Source organism: Neopelma chrysocephalum, unplaced genomic scaffold (genome assembly GCF_003984885.1).
Source record: "Neopelma chrysocephalum unplaced genomic scaffold, ASM398488v2 Primary Assembly neopelma1_22b, whole genome shotgun sequence".
Classification (NCBI taxonomy): Eukaryota; Metazoa; Chordata; class Aves; order Passeriformes; family Pipridae; genus Neopelma; species Neopelma chrysocephalum.
Window position 1 is genome coordinate 7,260,458 of NW_020897690.1, and position 27,145 is coordinate 7,287,602.

At 37.7% G+C, this 27,145-nt stretch overlaps 1 protein-coding gene across 5 annotated transcripts in view; it reads left to right on the plus strand.

Annotated features, from left to right (window-relative positions):
• Window positions 1-26,020, plus strand: part of LOC113965613 (dynein heavy chain 5, axonemal-like) — a 156,934-nt gene extending 130,914 nt beyond the window's left edge. For 4 of the 5 annotated variants that reach the window (XM_027679275.1, XM_027679284.1, XM_027679294.1 and 1 more), the window contains 5 exons: window positions 2,999-3,187; window positions 10,791-10,923; window positions 19,353-19,561; window positions 23,928-24,149; window positions 25,036-26,020. In XM_027679275.1, the coding sequence (XP_027535076.1) occupies window positions 2,999-3,187; window positions 10,791-10,923; window positions 19,353-19,561; window positions 23,928-24,149; window positions 25,036-25,254 (972 nt within the window). In that variant the 3' untranslated portion in view covers window positions 25,255-26,020. Of the gene's footprint in view, window positions 1-2,998; window positions 3,188-10,790; window positions 10,924-15,554; window positions 15,924-19,352; window positions 19,562-23,927; window positions 24,150-25,035 lie in introns of those variants that run through there. The other variant, XM_027679310.1, reaches the window with a different exon arrangement.
• The last annotated feature ends 1,125 nt before the right edge of the window (window positions 26,021-27,145 follow it).

The window sequence follows — 27,145 nt, forward strand, 5'->3', positions numbered from 1 at the left end:
CTGAAGTGGTCTGCTTGCTGTGTCCTTGATCTTCTGATGAAATTTTGTCCTCTGAGCAGAATGAACACTGATTTCTGAAGAGGGCTGTGGAACTTGGGTATTGGGTTTGTGTGGCAAAATTTCAGTAGTGGGGGGCTACAGGGATGGCTTCTGTGAGAAGCTGCCAGAAGCTTCCCCCATGTCTGACAGAGCCAATGCCAGACGGCTCCAAGATGGACCCACTGCTGGCCAAGGCTGAGCCCATCAGCAATGGTGGTAGTGCCTCTGGGAGAGTGTATTTAAGGAGGATAAAAACCTGCACGTGAACATTTAGCCAGAGAGAGGAGTGAGAATATGTGCCAGAAGCAGCTCTGCAGTCACCAAGATCAGTGAAGAAGGAGGGGCAGGAGGTGTTCCAGGCGCTGGAACAGAGATTCTCCTGCAGCCCATGGTGCAGACCATGGTGAGTCAGCTGTCCCCCTCCAGCCCATGAATGTCTATGATGAAGGAGAAATCCATCTGCAGCCTATGGAGGACCCCATGCTGGAGCAGGTGGATGCCTGAAACAGACTGTGACCCTGTGGGAGGTCTGTGATGGAACAGGCTCCTGGCAGGACCTGTAGCCCCCTGGAGAGAGCAGTCCACACTGGAGCAGATTTGCTGGCAGGACTTGGGACCCCAAGGGTGACCCATGCTGGAGCACTCTGTTCCTGAAGGACTGCACCCCCTGGAAGGACCCACTGTGGAGCAGTTCATAAAGAACTTCAGCCCATGGGAAGGACTAACATTGGAGAAGTTCATGGAGGACTGTCTTGTGTGGGAGGCAGGGGAAGTGTATGAAGAGGCCTCCCCCTGAGGAGGAAGGAATCCACGACAATGTGTGATGAACTCACCACAACCCTTGTTCCCCATTCCCCATCTCCCTATGCCACTGTGGGAGGGAGGAGATAGAGGATTTGGGAATGAAGTTAAGTCCGTAAAGAAGGGAAGGGGATGGAGGAAATGTGTTTTTAGGATTTGGTTTTATTTCTCATAATCCTACTTTGATTTGATTGGTAATAAATTCAGTTAATTTCCCCAAGTTGAGTCTGTTTTGCCTATGACTGTTACTGGTGATTGATCTCTCCCAGTCCTTATCTCAGACCATGAACCTTGTGTTATATTGTCTCTGCCCTGTCCAGTTGAGAAGGGGATGATAGAGCATCTTTGGTGGACACCTGGCATCCAGCCAGGGTGAACCCAACTCAGCAACTCCTTGAAAATTACTTTGATTTCAGAGGAGTGTAGAGATTTAGCAATTGGTTTTGAGGATATATAAGGCTAAAAAACCATGAAAGACAGAATCCAACATCCTCTTTTTAATCTAAATTTCCAGAGATTTTGAATCAAAAAGAATAAGATTTGGCTCCTTGATTAATATACAGGACATGCAGAACACTGATCCACCCACTGGTTTCTTTGTTCTTATTTCTTCATATATCACTTGCATAAAATCACATAACCAGAGTTGTCTCACATGTAACAGCCCTGTCTTTGTTAATATTACACCAATATTTGTTAAACCTTGGACTAGCACTCCCATTTACATTCACAATAGCAGATATTCTTCATGTTTCTAACTTGGGTTATAACATTGCCACAAAATCTGCTAGAGCAAAACAAAACAAATAAGCCCTTAATATGCAAGAGCAAAAGCAGAAAAGTGTATCTTCAAATGTGTATTTCCTTCCATATAGAATATGAGTGTAATATTTTCACTTTTTACAGTTCAGTATGAGTAAACCACTCATATTCAGTATAAGTAAACCACTATGTGGAAAACATTAAATCCTATCTCAAATCTAATGGCATACTAGTTATAGTCACACCTTCTCTCATATGTAGTATTAGGTCTGTACTGTGTTCTTTGTGCTGTTATAAGGATAAGATCCCCAACTGGTCTAAATCAGTGCAGCTTTGCTGGCTTTGGCGCCAGTGCAACCACTTATATCCCTGGTCTCTGAGTTTCTAGATTTGCCAGTATAACAATATTACATAGCACTTTTTCTTCTGTCCTCAAAGTATGTAAATACTGGTTTCCAGAAGTGTCTTTTTGTAATGTACCATTTCTAATACGAAAACCTGAAAAATGCGAAAACAGAAGATTGCTTGGTTTTCATGCTCAGTTTGCGGACAAGCCTTCCTCATTGTAGGATCAGTGGTTCGAAGTTTCTAAGAGATAGTTACTAGCTGTAATTAAATGAGGGCTTGTGAAATAAGTCACAGTACATACAATTCCTCCTGGAGAAGAGTTGCAGTTGTCAATCTGACAATTATAGACTTACTGATATTTCAGTGGAAGTTTCTGAGAAAGCTATTATCATTCAGACAAAGGGCAGCTCTGCAGTAATTCTGTGCTAGCTGTATCTGAAATAAAATAATTCAATTTCAGCAGAAGAAGTAAGGAGGGGGAAACTTTAACCAAAATAGTTAAACCATAAAATATCCTAAATATATCACCATCTTTAGGTACTTTATATATGGCACCATTCTACATGCTCATAAGCCTCAGAAACTGAATTAAATGAAACATGTTAGAAATGTCAACTGGTCTGATTATTAGAGATATGTACTTGTACTGATACAACAGCAATAGACCCGTAGAGACAAAGAACTAGTGGTAAGGGGTCTCCACATATGGCACGTTTCCAACAAGCTCTAGTCTGAACCAGTGGAAAGAAATCTGGAGTACTGCTAGTACTTCACAGCATGATCAATGTGAAGATAATCAAAAGATTAGTTAAAAAAAACCCTGCACTGATATGAATTAAAATGCTAATGTATATGCAGCCTATGTTAATGTTTCATGTAATTTGGTCCTCAGCCAGTTAAATGGATGCACTTCCACTGACTTGTTCATATCTATTGTTTTATGGAGCTGAGAATTTTCTTCCTTGTTTATCCATTTTCATGCATTCTTTCATGTATATACTTTTAGAAGAAAAATCACTTTTTTTCCCCCTATTTTTTACCCTTTAAGGTATTTGGACTTCACCGCAATGCTGATATAACTTACCAGACCAATCTGGCTAATGAGACATTAAGGACAATAGTGAGCATCCAGCCCAAAGACAGCAGTAGTGGAGGAGGGGAAACCCGAGAAGCAGTGGTGCAGCGTCTTGCTGATGAGATGCTAGAGAAGTTGCCTCCAGATTATAACCCTCATGAGGTATGTGCTACTTTATAATACAGGTGTTTTATGTATGCATGTATGTATATGTTTTATGAGTTTTATTGTGCTTTTTAAATTTAACTGACGTGTTTTAAAAAACTCTTAAAATTATGCATTGTGTTTGGTAAGACTGTCTTGGTTTATTATCTAAAATATTCCTACGTCAGAAACATATTTCCAATGCTGTAGTCCACTTAGTCACCTTAACTCAGAAGAGCCATTAAAGAGTTTAGATAAAGTTCCTGCCTTCCTTAGTAGCTTACAGAAGGACCTCAGTGCCTCTTTCTGTGGACTGGTGATCCTATGGTGGGTACAGCATTCAATTTACCTGCTTCTATTATACCACCATGATGAAGAATGGATTTTATCACTGACCTTTCATGCCACAGATTTTTTGGAGTTTAAGCCATAAGAGAGATGTTTCTCCATCTTTTCTTGCATTTTTAATTAACACTCTCATTAAGTGGAAAAAATCCAGCATAAAAACTTGCATCAGTTTGTAAGCAGGATCTGCTGTCTTGCCAAGTGTTTCATGAACAGTAAATGTTGAAACTCTCTCATTTCCATGATTTTATTCTTTACAATTTTGTTTTGCACTGATAGTGCTTTTTTTCCCCCTGCTTGCAGTTCAAGCTTGTAGAGTGCTCAGTATGCAGTATTGCAACTTGTTATGCATGCTTTATTTTCTCCTCTGGCCAACTTAGAATGTCCACTTAGGTAACAACTAATAATCTTGGTGCCCTGGCAATATTTCCTGTCTTCTGTTCTACTATTCATCTAAGATTTAATATGTCTTGTATAAGTAGCCACATATGTACTGACATAATTCAACTCAGAACTTTTCTTTTCATTCCCCTGTGGCAAGCTACCTAGAGTCTGCAACTTTTTTTGGTGAGGTTTCCTTACATCTATCTCCATATTGTTATTTTTCCATCTATCCCTGCTTATGTCTGTCTTTTTGTCATTATTGAATGATTCTCTAATTTATTTGTAGAATTTGATTAAGAATGGAGTCCATTTTTCTAGTTTTCCTATTATTATTTAATAGTAAATATATATTAGAAATAGCAAATAAAATGAAATCTAGTAATTATTAATTTTTAATTACTAATTTAATAAATGTAATAATTTCCACCTTGCATCTACACCTATGATTTACACCTTGGATTGTTCTCAGTCTTCTTCCCTTATCCTTCCTATCAGAGTAAAGATTTTTATGGAGCTAGATTCCTCTACTTTCATTCAGCTCCTTAAATTTATTTTTTTTTCTATTTACAGTAGCAGTAAAATACTGAATGCCTGGGTAGCACATGTGCTTTTGCCATGTGTAATATGTGTATTGAGCTAATTTTTTTCAATATATATGGTAAATTTTCCAAAGGAGTATTTCTTTATTCCCTTGTTAAGCTGACAACTCTTTTCCTCCTGAAGAATTTGTAATACTTAGAAAACATTATTACAATAATACTCACTGTGCTTTATATTGTAACCAGAGTGTAGTCTTAACCTCAGGTCTTACCCCTGGGAAACTTGGGCAGTGCCTTTTAGTCATGTAAAATACATACTTGTTTAATTCAAATTTCATTTCAAAATGGTTTGAACAAATACTTTTTTCTCTGGCATTTCTTCCATTTAATCTTTGTCTCATTTGCTCTCATTCCTTCTTGGTTATTCACTCAATTATGCTCAAAAACCACACATAGAGCAAACCTTCCCTTTTGAGTCACTTTCTCAAGTGTCTTAGCTTTGGAGACAACCAGTTATGGAGCAGGGGCTGTAGTTAAGGGCAAAGAGTCTGAAAGGTTTATTTTGGACATTCCCCTTCACCCTTAACTTGTCTCTATTTTACTGCTGTATTTGGGTATAATACATACTTTTCCATGTGATTGTATTAAAAAAATCACCACCAATTATTTTCATTGTTCTTTTGCTCTCATCATCAAGTAGTATGACAAGCTTTTATCTTTTCTCATGATCTGCCAATCATACATGCAGGGTTTTATTTTCTTTAAGCAATCAACTAGAATTTCTTTGCTTCTGTACAGCTTCTCTTACATCTTCTGTGAGCTTCAATTTGCCTTCTTTTGCCTTCAATTTGTTTGACAGCTGTTCTGTTACGATTCAGCTAAGGAGATTTGACTTTGTACAGAGGATATCCTTTTGGATCTGCTTTTTCCTTCTGTATTTCTTGTAAATGTATTCTGAGCTCAGGATATTTGTTTCATTCTCTTATCAGTGTGTGTAGATACCACCTCTTTCTGGTGATATCTAGTTTTCTCGGGCTCTGTGCGTCTTGATCTGTGAATTACACTTCAGTTTGATTAATCATACCACTCTATTTACACACTTTTTCTTGAGTCCACATTACTGATGGATGACATGGTACTTTTCCACAGAAGCGTCCCAAAATTGCACTCTGTTTCTGTAATATGATAGTCATTCCTTTACTCTGACTATCCACAGAACATCCTCTGCTTATTTTCCAGAAGTTTATTATTGCTAGTAATGTGTATATCTGTATATCTCTTTGGCTGTCTTAGCTGCACTACAACTTCAGATTTTACTTCTGCAGTGTTATGAGATTTCACATTGTTTCTTCTAGTTCCTGATTCTTCAATATTTCTTTCTTCAGTTTGCCTAATGAATTTACCCTTTTTCTCATTCCCTAGGTCTTAGAACTTGTTTTGGTCTTTACAAATGCTTTCTTTGTTGAAGGGGAATTTCTCTTTTCTGCCATTAATGCCCAGTTCCACATCTTTGCTGTTGATAATGTGCCAGAAGTGTGGCCGCCTCTACACAATAATCAAAAAAATCCTTATCAAATGTGTTTCTTATCTGAACTGTCATTCCATTAATCTGGAACCTCTTAGAAAGGGTGGAGAGGACTGAAGTGAGCTGTAAAAAAACCTAAATTTTTAAATGAAAGTTTGCATAAACTAAAAAACACTGAACCAGATATCTGAAATCCCAAAAGGAAAAAAATAATATTATGGTCCCTAACATATAACCAAGAATTTCATTAGTCAGAGCAGAAAATAAGGGAGAATTTAGATATTCTCTGAGGGAAGAAGCAACAGAATTTAGTAGAAGCTACATTATGGCAAATGAAATTATGCTTGCAAGTGAAAGGAGTGAAATGGATTGTGTAATTACTTCCTGTGATGCCTGAAAAAAAAAGGAATGAGATGAATTCTTTTGTTTGTCAATTTAAGTCAACATTTGGTCATTCAGGACATTTTTACATACTAGATCAGTTTAGCAATTCTGAAACAAATAAAACTAATATCCTAAATTGTAAGAGACTGAGGGAATGTGTCAGAAAAAGAGTTTCTATGCATGCCTCATTGAATAAGAGCAGTAAAAAGAGAAACATTCATTAGTCCTAGCAGTATATCTTGGATTTGCTTTCAGAAGAATATTGTTCTCCAGTAATGCCATGATGTGTTAGTCTTTGAAAATCCAGGTATAGAGGTACTATCAGTAGAGAAAAAGGAACAAAAAATCTAGGAAACAAATGAAGGTGATTAAAAGCAAATTCTCTTTGGGGAAAGTGGTAGGTGCCTTTGCTACCTTTGATCAGTTCTTGTGGCTCCCTTTAGAAGGTATGGAGTGAATTTGCTCAGAGCTAAAACCCCAACAGACCAGGTTAGGGACAGATGGTACTGAAACCAATTATTTGCTGACATTCAGAGCTCTGGATTGTATTTTCTCTTGATACAATTGTGGATCCAGAGAAAATTCAGGCTGTCACAGAGAGGCCTTCATGTCTCAGTTATTAGCCTTTGGCAAAGACTTCAGTATCAACAACTTTCAAAACAGGGCAACAGTTTTACCCCATGATATATGCTTCCTCTTTTATTGTGGTCTTGTAATGTTTCTCACCAGTCAAGTAACTTACCCAAAAGACTATAAACAAAATCAGTCACCTTTGCATGCTTTCTCAGACTGCAGTTTGACACAGGTGATGGAAAAGCAAAATAAACTTTCCTCCTGACCTAAAACTGTCCTCATTTTTCTCTAAGTAAGAATTCTGCTTTCATGGCCCCCTTTGCTTCTGGGTCTCGCCTCACAGGTAACAGAGAGATTAGTGGTAAAATGATTAGGTCCAGTCAGTTCATGTGAGTGAAGACAGATGCAAGAATAAATGTCAGCCTGTCACACAGAGAAGTTTACAATGAAAATGATCCTTGCAGCTTGAAAAACAGCTTTCTAGGGAATAGCAAGGGGCTTTTTCCTTAAATATTTTTTGTAGTATTGATTTTGCCGTAATGTCCACTATGGCTATGACATTAGCAAGTAATCCATGGAAAGAGAAGTTCATCTGAGGACCCCAGGCCTTCATTAGATGTTTAATTGAGGAATTTGCCTTGATCTAACTCTAGTCTGGGCCTGTCAGCTGAATGCCCATTAGTGGTTGAAGTCCCTTAGATTCCCTGAAGCACACCTTTTGGGTTACTTTAATTTGAAGCTATTTTCTGCATATTTCACTGTCTGCTTCCTTGTGTATATCAGGGAAAGGGTCCTTGGCACCACTTGAAAAGAGCTTTGGCTTGTCCATCTACAGAATGATGGACTTCCCATTTCTGCTGACGAAGAATATAGAAAGTAACTAAGTCTAATTGAAAATAATAGCATTTACTGAAAGTGATAGGCAGTCAGTACTACAGTAACTTGATCAATGGTCATGGCACAGGTTCAGCAACTGCTTTTCTGCTGAATGTCCTATAAGTATGTGGTGACCTGAGGACAGCTAAGAAATGTGCATAGAGGGATCTGATACAGTAGAGATATGCACTGAAAATCATGTAGACAAAGCTATTAAGATTATGATTTTAGTAGCTCCTTTCTTAAATCATGTTGTTTTATGTTAGATGACAGCTGTATGCATAATAAAAAGGAAATATTGTAAGTGGGCTTTATGGAATTAGAATATTAACCTCAGAAAGGCTATTTTGGTTAATGAGTTTTGTCTTTTGAGTTTTTTCTGTGAGTCAGTATCTATCTCTTTATGCCATAATAAATAGAACACTGGAAGTAAGTAATCTGATTGCTTGAGAAGAATTCTAAAACAAAAGTAGTTGATCATACCTAAGAGTTTGTACATAAAATGAATCTTAGCAGCAAGATTTCCAAGAAATGCACTATGTTTACTATGTTACACCTAGTAAACCTCACTGCAGATCAGGATTGATTTGTATACAATAAGGCAGAAAGTGTGTAATCTTTTTTTTTGTTTTGATATCTGTTTATGTTTGATGCTCCAGACTGAGTGCTCTGAACATATCTAGGATGGATTAGGAAATTTCTGCACTATAGGTATTTTTGTAGGTACATGAAAGTTATACCAGAAGAATGTTTAAACTCTTAGAATTCACTAGTTAAATTGTACAATTATCAGTACAGTAATATTTTAAAATATTTATTTCATATTCACTTTGTAGATCCATAAATATCAATATTTTAGAAAATAACCCTTTAACAACATCTTCCATACAATTTTTTCCTCAAATGGGAGAAATTCTTCCTCTAAATGATCCCCAAAAGGATCACATGTTTTGTAGACTAGAAAAAAAAGTGTGTTTCTTATTTAAAGGATAAAATGCATGGACTACATTCTGTATAATTCCTTTCTTATTAATAGCATGCACTAGACTGCTAAGTATTCTGAGAAAAAGAAATCAAATGTTTCTACTTTTTGGCAAGAGGGAGAATTACCAGTTTCCGTGAATTTTTCAGAAAGTAGTTTTCCCTGGATTTTGTATGGAATAAAATCAGAATATTTCATTGTGTGGATTATCCAAAAAGTTTCTTATCTTAGCTCTAGTCTTGTGGCAGCTGATTTTAGTATTTTTTTCTCTTTCACAGCAAGAACGCATTAACTCAGTCTGTAAAATGTACTTGTCACACTGCAAAGCATTAGCATAATTGGCTGGCACCTATTTCTTGGACATTCTGTCTGACAAACTCATGGGTCCTTGTGATTAAAATATGATGAATAACCTTGCTGATAGCTGTCTCCCAAGGAGAATAGCATAGAAAGTTGAGAAAGAGTATTTTATTGGGCTTGGAGTTGAAACTTAAGAATGGGAAATTGTCAAAGCGTTTACGTATTTACACTAGTGATTATAACTACTCAACTGCTATATGATATTTATCTTGCGGAAATTTACTATTCAGTGTAATAATAAAATCTTTAGTAATGTTTATTATGTGCATATAATGTATAGTATACATAATAATGTATGCAATGAGATACACGAGTAGATCTGGAAAAATACGGAGAATATCCAGTGAACTTCTGTCCTTGATGGAATAGCACACATTAACCAAATCTTCTTGCTTCTGCTTGGTTGCAGTAGAATTCTGATGACATTCTGTTCTTTGAAAGATCAAACTTTCTAACTCTTATTTCATTTTGTGTTACTAAGCTCAAAATAGGGTCTTAAATTTTTATTTAAGCAAACTGATCCTATGGGTCAGCTCTTTTCTAATAAACTAATGGCCATATATGTATCTGGATCTGGGATCTTATTTTACTTTGAGATCTTGCCTTGGTTTGAGAGTCCCCTTGCAGAATTTCATCTGCAGAGGGAATGAGTGACAATGGCAAAGATCAGAGTTCAGGCTGCTTCAATATGTAAAACGATGCATGTGGCTGAGTGGTAGCAAATACACAGAGAAGACTATTGGCTTTCTGAAAGCTAAGTATAATGGAGAAAAACCACTTGAAAGTCTAAAAAATCAAGAATTCTGGTACTACATGAGGTATAGGCACCATGATTTTTGCAGGTGCCATTAAACCCTCTTTCATGCATTGTTATATACAGTGATCTTTGATATACATGGAATATACAATGTATGTCCAAAGTACATTCTATATGCACCCTATGCTAAAGCAAGAGAGGGAATGCTACTGCTAGTGTTGCTATGATATGTCCTTAAGTAACATAGACAACTGATTCCATTTTGAAATTTTTCTCTGTTGAATATGAGTGAAACTGTTATCCTTAAACTCTAAGAAGGCCAAAGGCTTCTGCTTGCAAAATGCTGCACATAATGGTGTAACAGATTTCTGTGGCATCTGTATTATTTCTGGCAATCTTGCCTCTCTAGTTAAAGTATCCATGAACATCTTGCCTTATGAACAAGTCACATGCTACTGAAACTAGCAGCTTTTACATATCTTTGTGCTTGTTAAGTGGAGCTCCATTTGTTGTATTATTTCAGCTCAGCAGGGCAAGAAGAGGTGAGAAAGTTCACTTAGCACAATTTGGAAATATGAAGAAGTCACCATCAAACATGCTTTTTTATAGCATGTAGGTTTTTTTATTTTAAGATCTAAGACCCTGCAGCCTAACAAGGACAGAATAAACTGCTGTGTCCCTTCAAAAAGAGGGAACTTTCCCTCCTTAGAATGATGGAGGAGCTCATTTTGGTAAGCTAATGAGTCACAGTGTGCTAAATCTTACAGTTGGCAACAGGACTTGAATGGCCATCTGTTACTAAAAAGTTTCTTTCCTGAAAATATTTTTGCTTTTGAAAATTATTGCATGGGAAACAGGAGATTAGATTTTATAATCATTGCACTATTCTTATTTAGGTGAAAGCCCAACTTCAGAAGATGGGAGCTATTCAACCCATAAACATATTTCTCCGTCAAGAAATTGACCACATGCAACATGTTATATCAAGAGTTCGAACTACACTGGCTGATCTCAAACTGGCTATTGATGGTAAGTTACAACATTAAAAATCATAATTAATATTTATTACTAACTATATATATATGTTTATACTATATAACTAAGTTAATATTTCCCCTCCTTTTCTTCCTTTCTCTTTTGTTTCCTCCCTCCCACAGTTTTTTTCCTTTCCTCTCTATTTATCATATGACCGCTAATTCTAGCCCTTAAAACGTTCTGATTGCATCTCTAAGGGCACTCCACCTAAGTCTATACTGCATGCATGTGCTTCAGAATTGCGATTCATGTCCCCCAGCACTACTACACCTCTGTGATTCTCTCCAGGATCCCTACAGAGCGCAGAGGAGCTGAATTGCATGATTAGGTCCACAGGTCGTGTACCAGAGTCATTTATGAAATTAAGCTGGTCCATAATGATGTAGAACAAGGTAGAAGTGTTGCTGCTAAGTAATTGAGAGAGAGGGAACTCAGGAGGCAAGGTGGTAAAGACTTTAATTTAAGGTGAGATTTGCAATGTTAATGAAACCAAATAGCAGGTCTCTAAATGGAAGCTGAAGTGAGTGGCAGTGCCAGTCAAAAGAAAGAGACAGGGTTCTTCTTTTAGCTGTCACAGGAGGCAAGCAACAGCATTCTGTATCCCTCAAAGACAAGAGTATTTGGCTGAAAGTGAGCAATGGTGAATGTAGTAAAAAAAATCAAGAGCACAGACAACTAGAAGCAGATGGAAAATTTGAGCAGAAAAGGAGTGAGGAAAAAGAAGGGATGATGATGTTACCGTCTGCTTTTTGTTTTCACTTCCCATTTTGCTCATCTGCAAGAGTTGAAATATCCAGGAAGGAAACTATACTGTTGCTCAGCCAAATTTCTTGAATTAAAAATAAATTAAAATGAAGCAGGAATGGTTTGGTTCCACTGGTTAAGATCTCACAAAAGTCTGCTGTTCTATAGCAGAGAGGCAGAAAATATCTGAGACAGCGAACTGTCCCCACAGGAAGCAGGTCAGAATGCCTCAAAACCTGTTCCTTATAATATAGGTGATGGAAGTACTGTGATCTGTCTTACTGGCTTTTTCCAGTCTTTTGACAGTATCTTTCATGAAGGGAGTTTTTTTTTAATTTGTACTTTTGTTACACAAGAATCAAAAGGGATTTTTCCCAGCCCATTTGTATGAAACATCAAGGCAACAATGATACCTACAATCTGAATCTAGGAAAGAGGTTCATAAATGTGCCCAAGGCTAATAAGCTTTCATATCCTGTAATAAACTTATGCTAAGATCAAACTGGAAGAAACAATTGTCCTCTGTTTCAATACTGAGCTGAAAGTTCCTTTTTGTATGCGAATAGAGTCCCTTTTCCAGTAAACTAAAATGATGTTTTCCATCCAAGAAAGTATTCATCTTTCCTTGATTATGACAGATATATTCAAATTCTCAATATGTACAATATTCCGCAAAGGGGTGGATGGATAACATAATTTACTTGCACTTCATATTCAGTTCCACAGTGGGTGCAGTCATCTGCCAGATGTTTAATCAAGTTAATGCTGTAACTTTCATGCAATTCTCTAAAACATAATTTTCTCAGGGACAGGCAAGTTAAATATAGTAAAAAATTGCTCTGAAAACAAATTTGGATGTATAGTTAACAATAACAATTAATGGCTTCTGGCAGATTCATGAGGATAACATGGTAGAGGGTTAATTAAGGAATGGTAAGAATATTTAAAACCCCTAACTGTCTCATACTAGGTTCTCCCCCAAAACTAGTCAACTGCAATCTCAGATCATCTGAGGTACTTCTTTTTCTTTATAATGAGGTAAACTGATCCGTCTACTCAGACAGCTCATGTGACTTTTGACATCTGCCCTGGTCACATATTTGGCTTTGGCTTCATGAACCTGTTAAGGCCTGAGCACCCACTTTCATCAGATCTAGACTTTCAAATGAGTTTTGTGTTAAAGAATGTAGTGCGTCCTTAGGGTGCATCATGTAGCTTTTTGGAAGGAAGTCTGAATATTTGATTCTGCAGCTTGGATGTGAATAGATGGACCTTGTAATTTTGATGTTGCTCGCTGAGTTACATTTCAGGTAATGTAAAGATCTCCTCAGGGAGAGCCCATGTGCAGCTGAACATGAGGGATGTAGAGGAAACTAGCAGAGCCAGTTTTGTCCCTCTGTCCAGAGGGCAGATTGAGCAGTGTTCGGCTTTTGGGAGGGGTTAGGGTGCTCAGCATGTGTCTAACATGTTTCTTGGCAAATGTGCCCACAAGCCTCCATCTCTACCAATAAACTTTGCTGCCTGGAGTGATACTTTTTCTGGATGAAATTATAGTAATTAGATTGTAGCTGCACTTTTTACTCTCAACCATGTCCCAACCATTACTTCTGTTTTAATTACTTATTGATTGTCCAGAGTTTATTTCACAGTTGCCATAATAAAGAGCTTCACCATAAATCAGAAGACAGCAATGATGGTTATCCTCTCAAGAGACCTAAAATAGATACTATATTCCAAACAGAGAAAGCTTTTCAGAGGCAAGGAGCAGTAAGACATGAGGCTTGCACCAAAATTCCACATCCTAATGGATTATGAACAACAGATCTTGAGCTCCTAGCAGAAGGTGACCATATTGCTTGTAGGGCAGTATATGAGCTATAGAATTCCTGTGTACTTACCTTCTGCCTGTGGAAGTGTAGAAGCCTCTTGCACAGAATGCTAATACCCTAGCGGTTTGTTGGAAGTGGATACTTCGAATCCCCTCTCCCACTAGTAAAGATAATGTCTTTAATGCAGTAAAATTTAATGACCCATTCAGTTATTCCTAGCCTCTTAGAGTTTTTTGAGTTGAGTTTGTTTGAATGGGGCCCATCTGTGAGATTTTATGGGGGTCTCTTTGTTTCTCCGTGCACTGAATAAGAGTGTTAAGCATTTTGATGGCACCATGATGTGTCTTCTATTGGTGATGAAAGTGAGAAGAGAGATTCTGTGGGAGCTATCCCTAGTCCCCCTTCTGTATTTTCCGTTAATTGGGTGGAGTGTACTTGTAGTAGCACTGAAAGTGGGTATCGAATCCTTGTCAATGGAAATAAGCACAACTTTTAGGCTGGTTTTAATCCTGATTCTTTTTAACCCACTTAACATTCTGCTTAAGGGCTTCTTGTGAAAGAAACCAATGCTTAACTTGTTTATTTATATCTAGATTCTACCTTGGTTATAAAACTGAATTCACTTGGCCCTGGTGTCTGGTACCTTACAGCACTGTGTTTTCAAAATAATCCTTTGGAACTGCCTACTTCATGAACAAGTGAAGACTACATGTGAAACCTTAGATTTTTTTAACCTTTCATGTCGTATATGTGCCACACAATCACAGAACTCCCACTGCTATTTGTGCAGTACTTGCAAAGCTAGGAGAGAGAAATCTTTTTCCTGTTAACATTTTTCCTGAGAATACAGCAGTCCTGTGGCAATGTAGTCTTACATATGTTATAGGACTAATGTAGAATTTTCATGTTATCTACACAAACTCATGCATTAAGCCAGAGGTAAAGATTTGCTATTTTTTTCCAACTCAAATACCGTGATCTTGAAAGTAGTGTTTGCATTATGATGCTGCAAGGAATTTCTGGCCATTGTGTGTAGCACCTTAAAAGAGGATATAAGTTAAGTCCAAAAGAGTCGAAAGACTGGTACTTTATTTTAATGTACATGGCGAAAAACTGAAGCTCAGGAAACTCATCTTGCCATAGTGCACAGGAAAGGTAATTTCACATGAAAGGGAAGCCACTGTCTGGCTAAGTTCTGTTTTGACTTGTAATACTATAACACTGCTAACACACAATTTTAGTTTGGCTTGCTGATGATGGCAATAGACTTTTGGGCTAAAAGATCTTGGGCTCTTACCTTACTAAGTCTTACAGTGTGTGTGTGTGTGAGGCTTGTAGGGATCATCACTTTTGGATGAGGATTTTGTCAGAAAATTATTGAGAGCACTCAGTGAGGATATTAATGGAATGTAACAATCGGGAAATCATTTGAGGAATGGAGGGGATGAGTCTAGTATGTCTTGTGGTGTAGTTAATCTTGGCTCAGCAGCTCTCATCCATTATTTACTTCTCATCCTGATAAGAATGCCAGAATGCATCCTGTCGTCTTTCACAGTGTGGCATGTAATTTCTGGACTTCTTAATATGTGTTATTACATATGCTTGCCATGAGGCTGGCTGTTGTATTACTCTAGCTCAGGGTAGTAATTTGCATTAGTTTTTCATGGAGTTGTGCATGGAATTTCATCCTCAAATTATTGCTTTAAATTTTTTATTTTCAGTCTTTTGGTGGGTGCAGTCAAAAACATTTAGTACTGGAGCTGGTAAATTTTCAGAACAATTTGCAAGGTTACTTTCAAATAGCCTTCTTACGGACTGAAGGATTTAGCTGTTGAAGAGAATCTAGGATTTGTGTGCTTTTCTATGTGAAAAATCGCATGCTACTCAAGTTTCTCAGTTCCTTTCATCTCTCTTGACTTGAAGAATTAAATCAGAGGATTCTGCACCAGAAAAGGAAGGTGGGAAACAAAGAGAAAGCAGAACAGGGGCAAAGGTTAGGTGCAGCTGGAGAGTCTACAAGTAAAAAAATGGAGAGAGTGTTGTGCATTTCAGGGCTTGGCTGCCTGATTTACTCTTCCTATTCTGGAGACGTGGAGCAAAAGGTGGTGATAAACTGTTGAGGGCCTTGGAATTAAAACAGCATGGTGGAGGTAAATGAGCTTCTGAGAGTTCCTGGGAATCATCTGCAAATGCTGAAGTGCCCGAGCACTGCAAGTGAAGGAAGACATACCTGAAGAACTGAAAGAACTGCCTGAAGCAAAGTTGACTTCTATCACCATAGTAATGGTGGTCACAGAGCTAGCAAAACTGTACTAAAGCTTAAAAAAAAAAAAAAGAGTTTTAGGTATAGGGAAAAATACATTAGCTTTTACTGTTTTCATCTAGTACTCTGTGTAACTTGTACCTTTGGATATAATAACAATAAGTAATGTTTTGGAGCAAACACAGGCAAGTTAGCTGTTGTCCTAGGGCAAAAAGGAGGAAAACTCAGGAAGCTACAAGCAAGTTGGTGTTCTCAGCATGTTCAGCAAAGAACAGGGAGTTGAAGCTTGGTAGTGGAGGCAAGGTGTGACTGCTTCAATAACAAAGCTGGTTCTTTGGGAGGTAAACTTGAATGGGTATTAAAGGCTGAAAAGAACAGCTTGTGTAGTTGATAGTCTGATAGCATAGACTGATGCTTTCACTGAGCTTTTTCCTCTATGTACTGTTCAGGCTAGCTTCACAGACTCATTGTCTAGCAAGTATTGTCCTCCAGCGGTACTCTCCAATCTTATTATAATGATATCAGCTATTGGCAAACTGTACTTGATGTAGAAACTAGCTTCTTCTCTTCTCATTTATATCCTACATAATTATTCTAGTTGTTCTTGATTCACATCTGTGCCTGTGGGAAGAGAATCACTCAGTGGACTGAGACTTTTTTGGTTCATGCTGGAATTTAAGATCCTAAGTTCCTAACTTTAGGTACTCATTTAAATGAGATATGCAAGTTTTCTAGTCCAGATACATGCTCCCATAAATGTGAAATTCAAAACACGGATCCAAATTTTACAAATTCCACAGTTTTCAGATTGAGCTTGTGGAAGGTATGGTAATGAAAAGGGGCAACTCCATGAAATAATACAAGATCCTGATGGAGCCCATTCAAAGCATTATATCTATTGAATGAATCACTGTAAAACCAGCTCAGTTTAAAAGAACAGACTATTTACTTTAATCATCAATAACAACTAGTCCTCAGAATCCTGAGAAGCTTTATTTGAGTTGCTCACTACTCAGCAATTGGATAGATTTACATGCGGTTTAGAAGGGCGATAGCAAAAATTTAGGGCAATGAAAAAGGGAAATCCTAATTCCCAAACTGTGTATACTGTGCAAACGCTATGGTTACAGTACATATTATTTTTGAAGCATGGAAATGCCCTAATGTCTTTAACTGACCTGACCCTTCATCAGTCATTTTCAGATTGGCTTTCACGTTCAAGAAAGGGAATATCACAAAGTAACCCCGCAAATAACCAAGTTATAAACAGGTGACCTGTCTGATCCATAGAATATTCGAGCTTGTCATGTTAAATTCATAGGATATTCAGTGTCTTCATATAGTCCAGTGCTCTGAGCTTCTCAGAAGTTAAACATGAGAAGTTTATGGTGTTGTACTACTAATTCAATTTATCAAATACAGTTTTTCAAACAGCTGTATCATCTTTCTCCAGGAAGATGCCATTATTTTTCTCCTGTGGTACTGATTTTATTTCTGACAATTATTTTATTTTTTAAATTATTTTTATTTTTATCAAAGTATTATAGCTGCAGCAATGCATCCCAACACCCACAGATGTCATTTAGTGCTGAAATTCAAGCACTGCATGCCTACTGCCAGAGATGACACCCACTCACTAGTAATATTTATGCAGCTATATGGGCATGGCCAGAGCTGTGAACATACCTCATCCTCAAGAACATTTTGGCTTAGTCTTCTCAACAGCTGCTCTGAGTCATAACAGGCAGACATCCTAAGGGATTTCACAATACCCCAGGGCAGAGGCTGGTTGTATCTCCCTATTTGAAAAGCTCCAGCCTGCCCAGAAGAATAGAGAAGGAAAGGAGAAAGCTGACTGTATCAGCCTGAAAACAAAGAAGAACCCGAGTTGAAAGAGTTCTTTGTCTCTCAATTCAATGGTAATGATCCCCAGGGCTCAAACAGGATGCTCTTCACTTGTTTTGTGCCCTCACTACGGTTGCTCTGAAGTTAAAACTGACATGCACTGCATGACTTTTTTTTTTTTCATTTTTTCTGTCTCCAAAAGGTGAATAAAGTGAATGGTGTAATATTAGGTTCTTCTAAGCAAAGTGGAGAAGACAGAGAGTTGCTTCTTTCTTAAATGTTGGTTCTTTCAGTTATATGCTAGAGAAGATTAATACCCAAAGAGAAGGTTTACTAATTGTGTTATAAAAGACTCTTACCCCAAAATGTTATTCTGAGCCTGACTACAAAGCAGTTACAGAGAATGCAGGGTAGGCAGTATTTTTTAATATTTAAAATTTTGTAAAAGTTGATAGTTTTCTCCTAGCATTTGTTGCACAAAAAGAGGTGCATTAAATGGAAACAGACATTCATTACATGCTAGAAGAGATCAAAGCCTATTTGCAATTGATACATTGCAGAAAGTACCAGATTTTCCCACACTGTTGTATGAGTGTTTAGGTTGGCTACTGTATTCTTCAAAATTAAAAGCTGGAGTTTGGTTTCTGGATATTCTTTTCCTTCACCTGAACTGGGGCCTTGCCAGCCCCAATAGGAGGAAGGGATTTGAAATGCTTACTTATTACAAGCCACATTTCCTTAAAGGTATGTTTGGATGGATCATTGCAGTTCTTCTTTGCAGTCACCCAGACCATTTCCTTTTCCTTTACATGCTCTGTGCTGGAAGCCCCCGGACTCTGTTTGGTATCTTATGTAATCTTGGTGTCAATTACAGCAGTTGTGTGTATGATTGATACACTGAACATTGGTATTATGTGAACATTTAATAAAAGTTGGGGGTACCAGACCAGGGGTATAGGACTGCCAGACCATACCTATAGAATAATAGAACCAGTTTCTGGAATAGAGAAGTTATTCTGAAGCATGGCCATGTGCCAGATTTCAGTACTATTGAGAGTATAGACTGATAAGATGTAGGAACTTCTGGCATATGGAATGGTGAGTGTCACTGACAAACCACTGTCTTAGTAAATGCCAACATTTTAGTGGGGAGAACAATACTACGCATGGAAATGGAATATGTGAGTGCACACTGCCACTGCCAAAAACCAGAAAAAAATCTTGCCTCTAGCTTTATTCTACCTACTACTTTCCCACTGAGAATCTTGATAATGGAAATGTACAAAGTTATCATTAATAACAGTGAATCATGAATATAATCACTGTCGGTACATGCTTAGGATATAGATGAATTACACAGTGTATCTCTATCATTGATCATGCATGTAGGAACCATTAAAATATATTAAAAAGTTTTAAATTATTAATCACATTCCAAACACACTGTGAATATAATGGATATAAATAATGTGTGTGAGGAAGAAGAAGTTGTTTAAGAAACATATCTTTATTTCTGATCAAAACAACAGAAGAAATATCATTTATCTTATCACTTTTAACTTTGAATCAAGTCTTATAATTTTGAGCAAATTAACTGCAAACTGATAAGAATGCAGTGCTACAGGTGTGCAATTAAGGCACAACAAAAGAGGGTTTATTAGACTCAGAATGTCATTTGGAAGTTTTAATTGCCTTTGCAAGCTAAGGGAAAGTTCATTCTGAATGTTTTACTTATCTTTCAGGAACCATAATTATGTCAGAAGAATTGCAAGATGCTTTAGATAATATGTATGATGCTAGAATTCCAAAAGTGTGGTTTAAGATTTCTTGGGAGTCAACTACTTTAGGATTTTGGTTTACTGAGCTTCTTGAAAGAAACCAGCAGTTCAGCAGCTGGCTGCAGGATGGTCGTCCAAACCAGTTCTGGATGACAGGATTCTTTAATCCACAGGTAAGATTGCCAGATTGACCTTTATATCTTCTGTGTAACAGTTAAATTAGACCTTGAGAGAACTTCAAGCTGACTATATATTGACTATATGAAGTGTAATCTAAATTAAATTTTTAGCATAAATATAGGATAAATTATCTTCAACATTTATTGAAGAAAATTTTGCTCGACCAAAATAGTGCTACTGAAATAATGAAATGCTTTAATTATAGTGAGGAAATTGGATAAGTACATATTTTCACATTTCAATGTAATCTTCCTTTTCCCATCTCCTCTGTTTCTTATTTATTGAGTGAAAATACCTTTGAGTACAAAACAAGGTAAGTTCCAGAACTTTGACACAGGAAGAAGAGATTTGGACTTGGATCTCAATCCTTGCAAATCAGTTCCTTGAAATGGAAGGTTTGTTATTTATACCACCCCAGAATTGTGCCAGACATGGTCTGTGGAGACATATAAAAAATACAGCCTCTCGTCTGCACCATCTAAAATAAAAACCTGGCATGAAATGAAACACAAAAAAGGGAACAGCTGAGAGCACAGTTAAAAGAAGTAAAGTATACATACCTAGATGATGTATAGACTTTGCAAAGCTCTCCACATTCATTAAAGCTTTTTGTGATTCACAGATGTTTGTGGGAAGCGTGAGCTGTGGAAATGAGTCATTGTGAGAGTATCCAGCCGACAGGTTTCTGTGAAGTCTTAGCAAAAAGCTATTTTGAAGATCTATTTTAATCTCAGTACTTGTTAGCAATGCAAAAGCTAGCTAAAACAGCTGCCTAGAATAGAGAAAGCAACAGTGGCAAATATTCTCTAGGACTACTGCTGGGAAATATCCATCTATCATCTATCATGTCTGTGTCAGCTGTCTGCCGATACAACTTCATAGCATGAAAGCGTGCTCACAGAACCCCTGAGCAAAAGGTTCCCAAGTATGAGGGAAAGGAGTAGGAGTTTTAATAAAATGATTATGCTTCCATACTTGGTTTGCTAGCAACACACTGATAGCAGCACTCTAAAATATTCCAAAGTAACTTTTGCAATGATCAGTCTGGATGCAATCCTAACAAGCTTTTACAGTTCTGTGTTTTTTGAGTTGGTGTTTGCTTTTGCACTACAGATGAGCAAGAGCTGATAGAGCTTTTGTACTGGCCATTTTAGCTGGCTTTTTTGTGCTCTAGGTTTGTGCCTGAAATTCTGCCACCCCAGATTGGGCATCCTACATTTTTTTGGATCCATATAGGTGGATTTTTTGAAAGAGCTGCAAAGTAATCACTGTAAAGTATCCCCAAAGACACTGTGATTTAATAGACCACAGTAAGTGAGAAAGCCTCTAGAAATACAAAAATTAAACACTTCATAACCCCTGGTTCTAAAAGTTCCTAAATATATAGTGTGCAGAGATTTAAAAATTTATTTGTGCTGACAATCACAAGCCTAAGAATCAGATGGTTATTGTTGTAGTCTTAATTTTCGATAGCCCAGGCTGTGGGATTGGCTCATTCTAAAAGAAAATCACCTGAGAAAGTATTCATTTTCTAATTAATTAACTGTTATTTTGTTAATAGTCATATTGCTGTGTTTAAAATCAGTATTTCATGTGTTGAGAAAATTGATTTTCTTCTTCTCAAACAAGTTGAGGTGATGAGGTATTAGTGCTGCAGTTCTAATGGCTTGTTTGTAACACCTGAGAAGTTGTCAGAAAAATCCTTTCATTTGTAAGATGAAATACAGCTCCTAAGTAATTTGCCTACTTGCATATATCTTACTGTTTGCTTTATAGTCAATGGATAAATGCCATGGATAACATGAGACAACAAAGCAGATTTATAACACTGGGCAAATGAGGCATTCTGGCAATAAAAACTAATATAATACCTGACTCTGCATTTTCTAGGACTGTTTATATACTAGGATAAATTCAATAATTTCACAGAAGTTAATCTTTATTTTTAGTGATACAAATGATGGCTGGCTCAGACTTCTATGTAAAAGAAACCTGATTCCCTCTGTGTGTCTGCACTGGGTCAAGACAACTGGGGTGAACAAAACAAGAATTTACCTCCCTCAGTGAAGTTAATCTGTTACTGGATTTTTTCATCAAAAAACTTGACACTAAGCATATCTCATTTCTACCTTCAAATTTCCAGATTGTGGCTGACACTGTTTTATTGTTTCCTTGTTTGAATCTCTGTATCCAGTTGCTGTCACTTGTCCTATATATAGATTTTAAGTATTGTGAGGCATGCGAACAAACAAAACCAACCAAACCAAACCAAACCAACAAAAAAAACAAAGGCAAGGATTACCAGAAATCAAAGCAAATGTCATTGCAAGTGGTCCATTATGTCCCTGACAGAGGGTTTTGGGGTGAGCCAAGCCCTCAGCTGTACAGTGACACCTCAAGCCACTTGATGGTGTCTTGCTCTTTGTTGTACCATTCACCTTCTCTGGGACACCCAGCTGGGCCTCCAGCTCACAGCTGTAGTATTTAAACAGTCTAGGATTCATTCAAATGAGCAGATAAGCATTAAAAGTCCCACTGCAGACAGCATATAGGTCCTGCCATTTCTGTAGGAATAATCTGCTATCTAAACCTTATCCCTGAAGACGACTCACAGCTCTGAGCTTACTTTTTTTCCAGTGTTTCCATGGTGCCTTTGAACTGATTCCCTTAATACAGTCATTCCTCTGTCCTGTCCTCTTCAGGCTCTTCTTTCTTTAATATTTCACTTTATCTGGGATGCAGTAGCCCTCTGGGGCCTTCTGCCAGTGAACACTTCATGTATTTTAAACTATTGGTTCTAGTATGTTTCTACAAATTAAAATTTCACAAATTACTGCAAGGATTCTGCTTCTATTTAATGGCATTTCTGATAGAAGAACTTGGCCTTTAATCCTCTCTCCCTTAGCTACATGCCAGAGTTCTCAACTACTTCAAACGCAATTACAATTATCTGTACTATCACAAAACTACTTTAAAACACTTGTCCTGGGGTCTCTGGGATTATATTGAGAAGCAACCAATGTCTCAACAGAAACATCTGAGTTCCTGTAAGTCATCTCACGTTCTCATAACTTAAAGGGTATTGCATGGCTACCAAGCTTAGCGGATGCAACAAGCATTTCAGCCCTAGGAGTCAGATATTGGCCCCTGCATTCAGTAGCTAATAGCCCAGATGTTTCCACATCTGGCTTCATTCCATTCATTTGCCCCTAACAGTAGTTCCACAGAGCATCAGCATCCTGCACTGTGAATATTGAAGAAAAACAAAAAGCTTGTTAAATTCCCTCATTGCTCCTGATTTCTTCTAGTTGTGCTGTTGGCTCTCTAATTCCCACCTTTGTGCGTTCCTCATGTAGCTCTCTATCCCCCCTTCCATGTCTCTAGATGCTTTCATTCCCTGTTCTGAAACCTGATGTGAAAATTATTCTTTCCTAGTTGTCCTTTCGATTGCTCTTGCATATTCAATTTTGTGATTTATTCATTCATCTCTTGGCTACACAGATGGGTTTCCATGCGGTAAAATAAGATGCACATCTACAGCATGACCACTGGAAGAGCAAAGGACTCTAAGGACTCTTTAGAGTCTCCCATCTCTAAGGACTAAGGCTCTTCCCGTTTACTGCAGTGTGTCTGCACATGGACAGCTGTATCAGATAAGCTAACAAGCATCTTCAGCCTGGCTTGTCTTTTGATAGCTTGTAACTATATCATGAGTTTGGAGCTCTTTAGAAGGGAGTTAAATTTCATTCTGTGCTGCTGAAGTGCTCTGGGTTTATCTTTCTGTTGTCTGAAATAGTATGGTATTGTAGTATATAAAGACTTTTCACTGAGCAAAGTGTCAGAGGCATTTCAGTAATTTCATGATCCCAGATCATACTTCCTTTGTATTCTGTAAAATGCTTCATTACTTGTTGACAGAAATGCATTTTTTACAATGTTGGTATAAGAAAAGGTGAGTAATATAGCCAGTGTTACAGAAATTAAAAATTACCTGTATCTGGAACCTCTGAAGACACATTAATTTGGCAGCTTTGCAAACCTCTCTCTATCTGTTTGGTTGTAAAATAGGCACATGAGGTGAGTTATACAGGCAGCTTCTGATATGTTAAATAAGCCAACTTGGTGGCTTCTTAGCACCAGCATGTGCACACCAATTATGTAAGAATGAATGGTACTGGGAAAGTGTAGGAGAGCATTGTATTTAGACTACTCAATTTAGTTTATATATATATGAAATTTTGTGGGACGAGGTTTTGTACAGCTGATGTCACTTACCCCGGAAAAAAAAATGTTGGAAATGGTTGAATTCAAAGCTTTATAAAAAAACCCTCTATGTTGTATTCCTCTATGTCTCCTTAGGGATTCCTAACGGCTATGAGGCAAGAGACAACTCGCATGAATTTAGCAAAAGGGTGGGCACTCGACAGTGTTGTTTTACACAATGAAGTGACCAAGATGATGAAAGAAGATGTTGTTGGCCCTCCTCCTGCTGACATTGGTGGGGTTTACATTTATGGCCTTTACCTTGAAGGGGCAGGTTGGGACCGCAGAAACAGTAAGCTGATCGAGTCACCGCCAAAGGTAAGGATCAAATGAGTATGACTGACTGTAGAATAATACAGTATGCTCAGAGAACACCAGGGAGTATGTTGAGTGCCTGCAGCGGTGGTTTCACAATGGGATTTAAGAGGGTAAAACACTAGCAGGGCTCGGAAGAGGGCAGAGTGTTTACTCACTAAGCAAACAAGAAGCAAACAAAAAGACTTCTGTCAGAAAATGAATTTAGGATGCACTGCACTAAATCAGACCAGAGGCTGGGCTTCTTGGCTTCAGGGGCACTAGAAGCACAGTTATGTTCAAATAAAATAGTGCAAGCCATAATCAGTCTTCTTTTGACTGACCAAGTGGGACCCTACCAGAACTCCCAAAGCCCTGGCCTGGGTTTGCTATGGAGGTCAGTGTTTGGTTGACTAGAAATCCCTGGTGTTTGTTTTTTAATATGAGGAAGGGTATTAGTTCCGACCTTATGCTCAGTTATCCATGCACAGAGTTACATTTTGCTGATGTAACTAAGCAGATTTAAAATCTAGCTATGGAGTAATGATCAGATGCTGTGGTCACTGTTCAGGGAAAACTGGGGCAAAGGATGTGAAAAAAGACAATGGTTACTCTCCCTCCTAGAACCACGCTGTCATTTTTCCATCTACTTCCATGGCATGCAGTTTTCCAGGTTTCTGCTGGTTTCCTTTCCTTCCATCAGCCTTCCTGATGTCTGTTGTCCCAGAGCTGCCACAGGCTTAGAGTCAATGTAGTAGCAAGCATAGGACTTCTGTTCTTGCATGTACCTCTGCTGAGTTACTGGCGCTTTTGCTGAAGGCCTTTACTGAGTCTAGTTCTAGTGTTTAGATTCAGATTTGCTATCCTGCTTCTCTAATGCTGAGCCCTGTGTCTCTTTCAACATTCTTAGGTGCTGTTCACAAGTCTTCCTGTGGTCCACGTGTATGCTGTTAGCACAACAGCACTAAATGACCCAAAGAAGCAACAAGGAAATGTGTACTCCTGCCCTGTCTACAAAAAGCCTCGGAGAACAGATCTAACATACATTTTCTCTTTATATCTGAAAACAGTGCAGAATCCTGATCATTGGACTTTAAGGGGGGTTGCACTGCTCTGCAGTACAAAATAGGGACAGATAGCTACTAAAAAAAAGAACAACCTAGTAAGATTTAGCTGCAGCCAGTAGGACTTGCATTGTTATTGTCAAAGTGATGGCTACCTTCTCATAGGGCTGTGGGAATTAACAAATGATGTATAGAGATTATGTTAATTGCACATAGATCAGTTTACTCTGTTCACAGCAAAAATACTAAATGTATTTATCCTGGGATTATCAGAGGGAAAACATTTGCAGATGTAAAATCTGGCAACTGTTATAAACCAAGTGATAATATAATCAACTAACTTGCTCATAATGGAATCACTATGAAAAAATGATAGTGACAACTGCTGTAACATTTATAGTGCTTCTTTTGTAGATGTTCTTTTTTCTTAATACAAGATTTTTTCATAATATAATACAATTATTTTGAAGTTCAACTTTGTAGTTAAAAACTTATCATCCATAGCATTATTAAATCTGTAATGGCAAGAGAATTAAACGTATGGTAAAACTTTATGTTTATCTGCATATATTCCAATGCACAGTTCCTTTGATTTTGCATTTGTAAACTTACTGGGTGTTTTTACTAATGGATACTACCATTTTCTTGAGCAGTCACTTGTTTATGTAAAGCTGTACAAACAGGCGTGTTTATCTTTGCACAAGTAGTGGCCTTTGCACATATTAACTAATTTCTAAACCTGTATCCCCTTATAAGGAAACTGTGCACACACCCCATTATTAGTGGGAAAAAGGTTTTGAAACTTTTCTCAGTAAACATATTCGAACACTAGTTTGGCTCTCATTTCATTTGCATTACTGCCTGAATCCTACAAACTCAAACTTCTCAACTGTTTTTTATTCTGCATTTTGCATCAGTTTAGGTAAAAAAAAAAGAAAATGACGCACAGGCCATTTCTGGGAGTAGGTTCACCTGAAATGGTTGAAGTTATTTTTGTGTTAACCACCATTGCTCTCTACCCTGTAACTGAAGGGTCATTGCTACTTCTCTTTTAATAGACAGACAGCTATTGGCAGAAAACGTGTTTGGTTTTTTTCACAGCGGAAATTCAAAGCAAAAGAAAATGCTGTTGGATGTTACAAAAGAAGGGCTTGCAGTCAGTGCTTTGTTAATAATTTTTTGTCTCTTATAAACACTTTCAATTTTTGTATAAACACCTCATTTTATTTTCAGCTAGTGTCTCAGAAAGTAGTTCATCCCTTCCCATAACCAGTTAGCAATTACAGGGCTCTTTCCATGAGGAAGTTTGATATTCACACTCCCACCCACAACTAAATGGAAAGTGCCAGCTTTCTTCTTGGAAAACAGAGCAGACAGGAACAGAGTGCCTTTCTTCTACTGAGCCAGGAGCAACAGTGCCGGCAAGATTATCTTTCCAAGTGACACCAACTGTTCAAAAAAATATACACCAGGCCTCCCTGCAATACAGCTGTATGTCAAACAATTTCATTGAGAATTTTGTTTCTGAGAAGGCTGAAGGATTTGGCTTCACAATCATTGATCTTGGAAATTATGAAAAAGATAGAGACTTCAAGCAGCAAAAGATTGTACTGTTATATAGAAACTGAGGTTGCAAACCATAGCCTTCTCCCCATCCCCTACCTGTATAAGGGTACATGGAGTAAATTAACTGTGATTGGAAACTGCATCACTTCCTTTCTTTGTCAAGTAAAATGAGAACACTAAATGCTATATAAAGAAAATCTATAGGCAATTATGTTCTAGCACTTAGTGTTCTGCTGTATAAAAATGCAAGGAAATAACTTACTTGAACTCCAACATTTTCATTTCCATAACTAAACCTTGTTTGCTAGTTTAGGAAAATGCCAAATCTTGCAGAACAGAATGCAGGTCATATTCCTGAAGAACAAGACAAATCAGTACTTCACTGAAGAT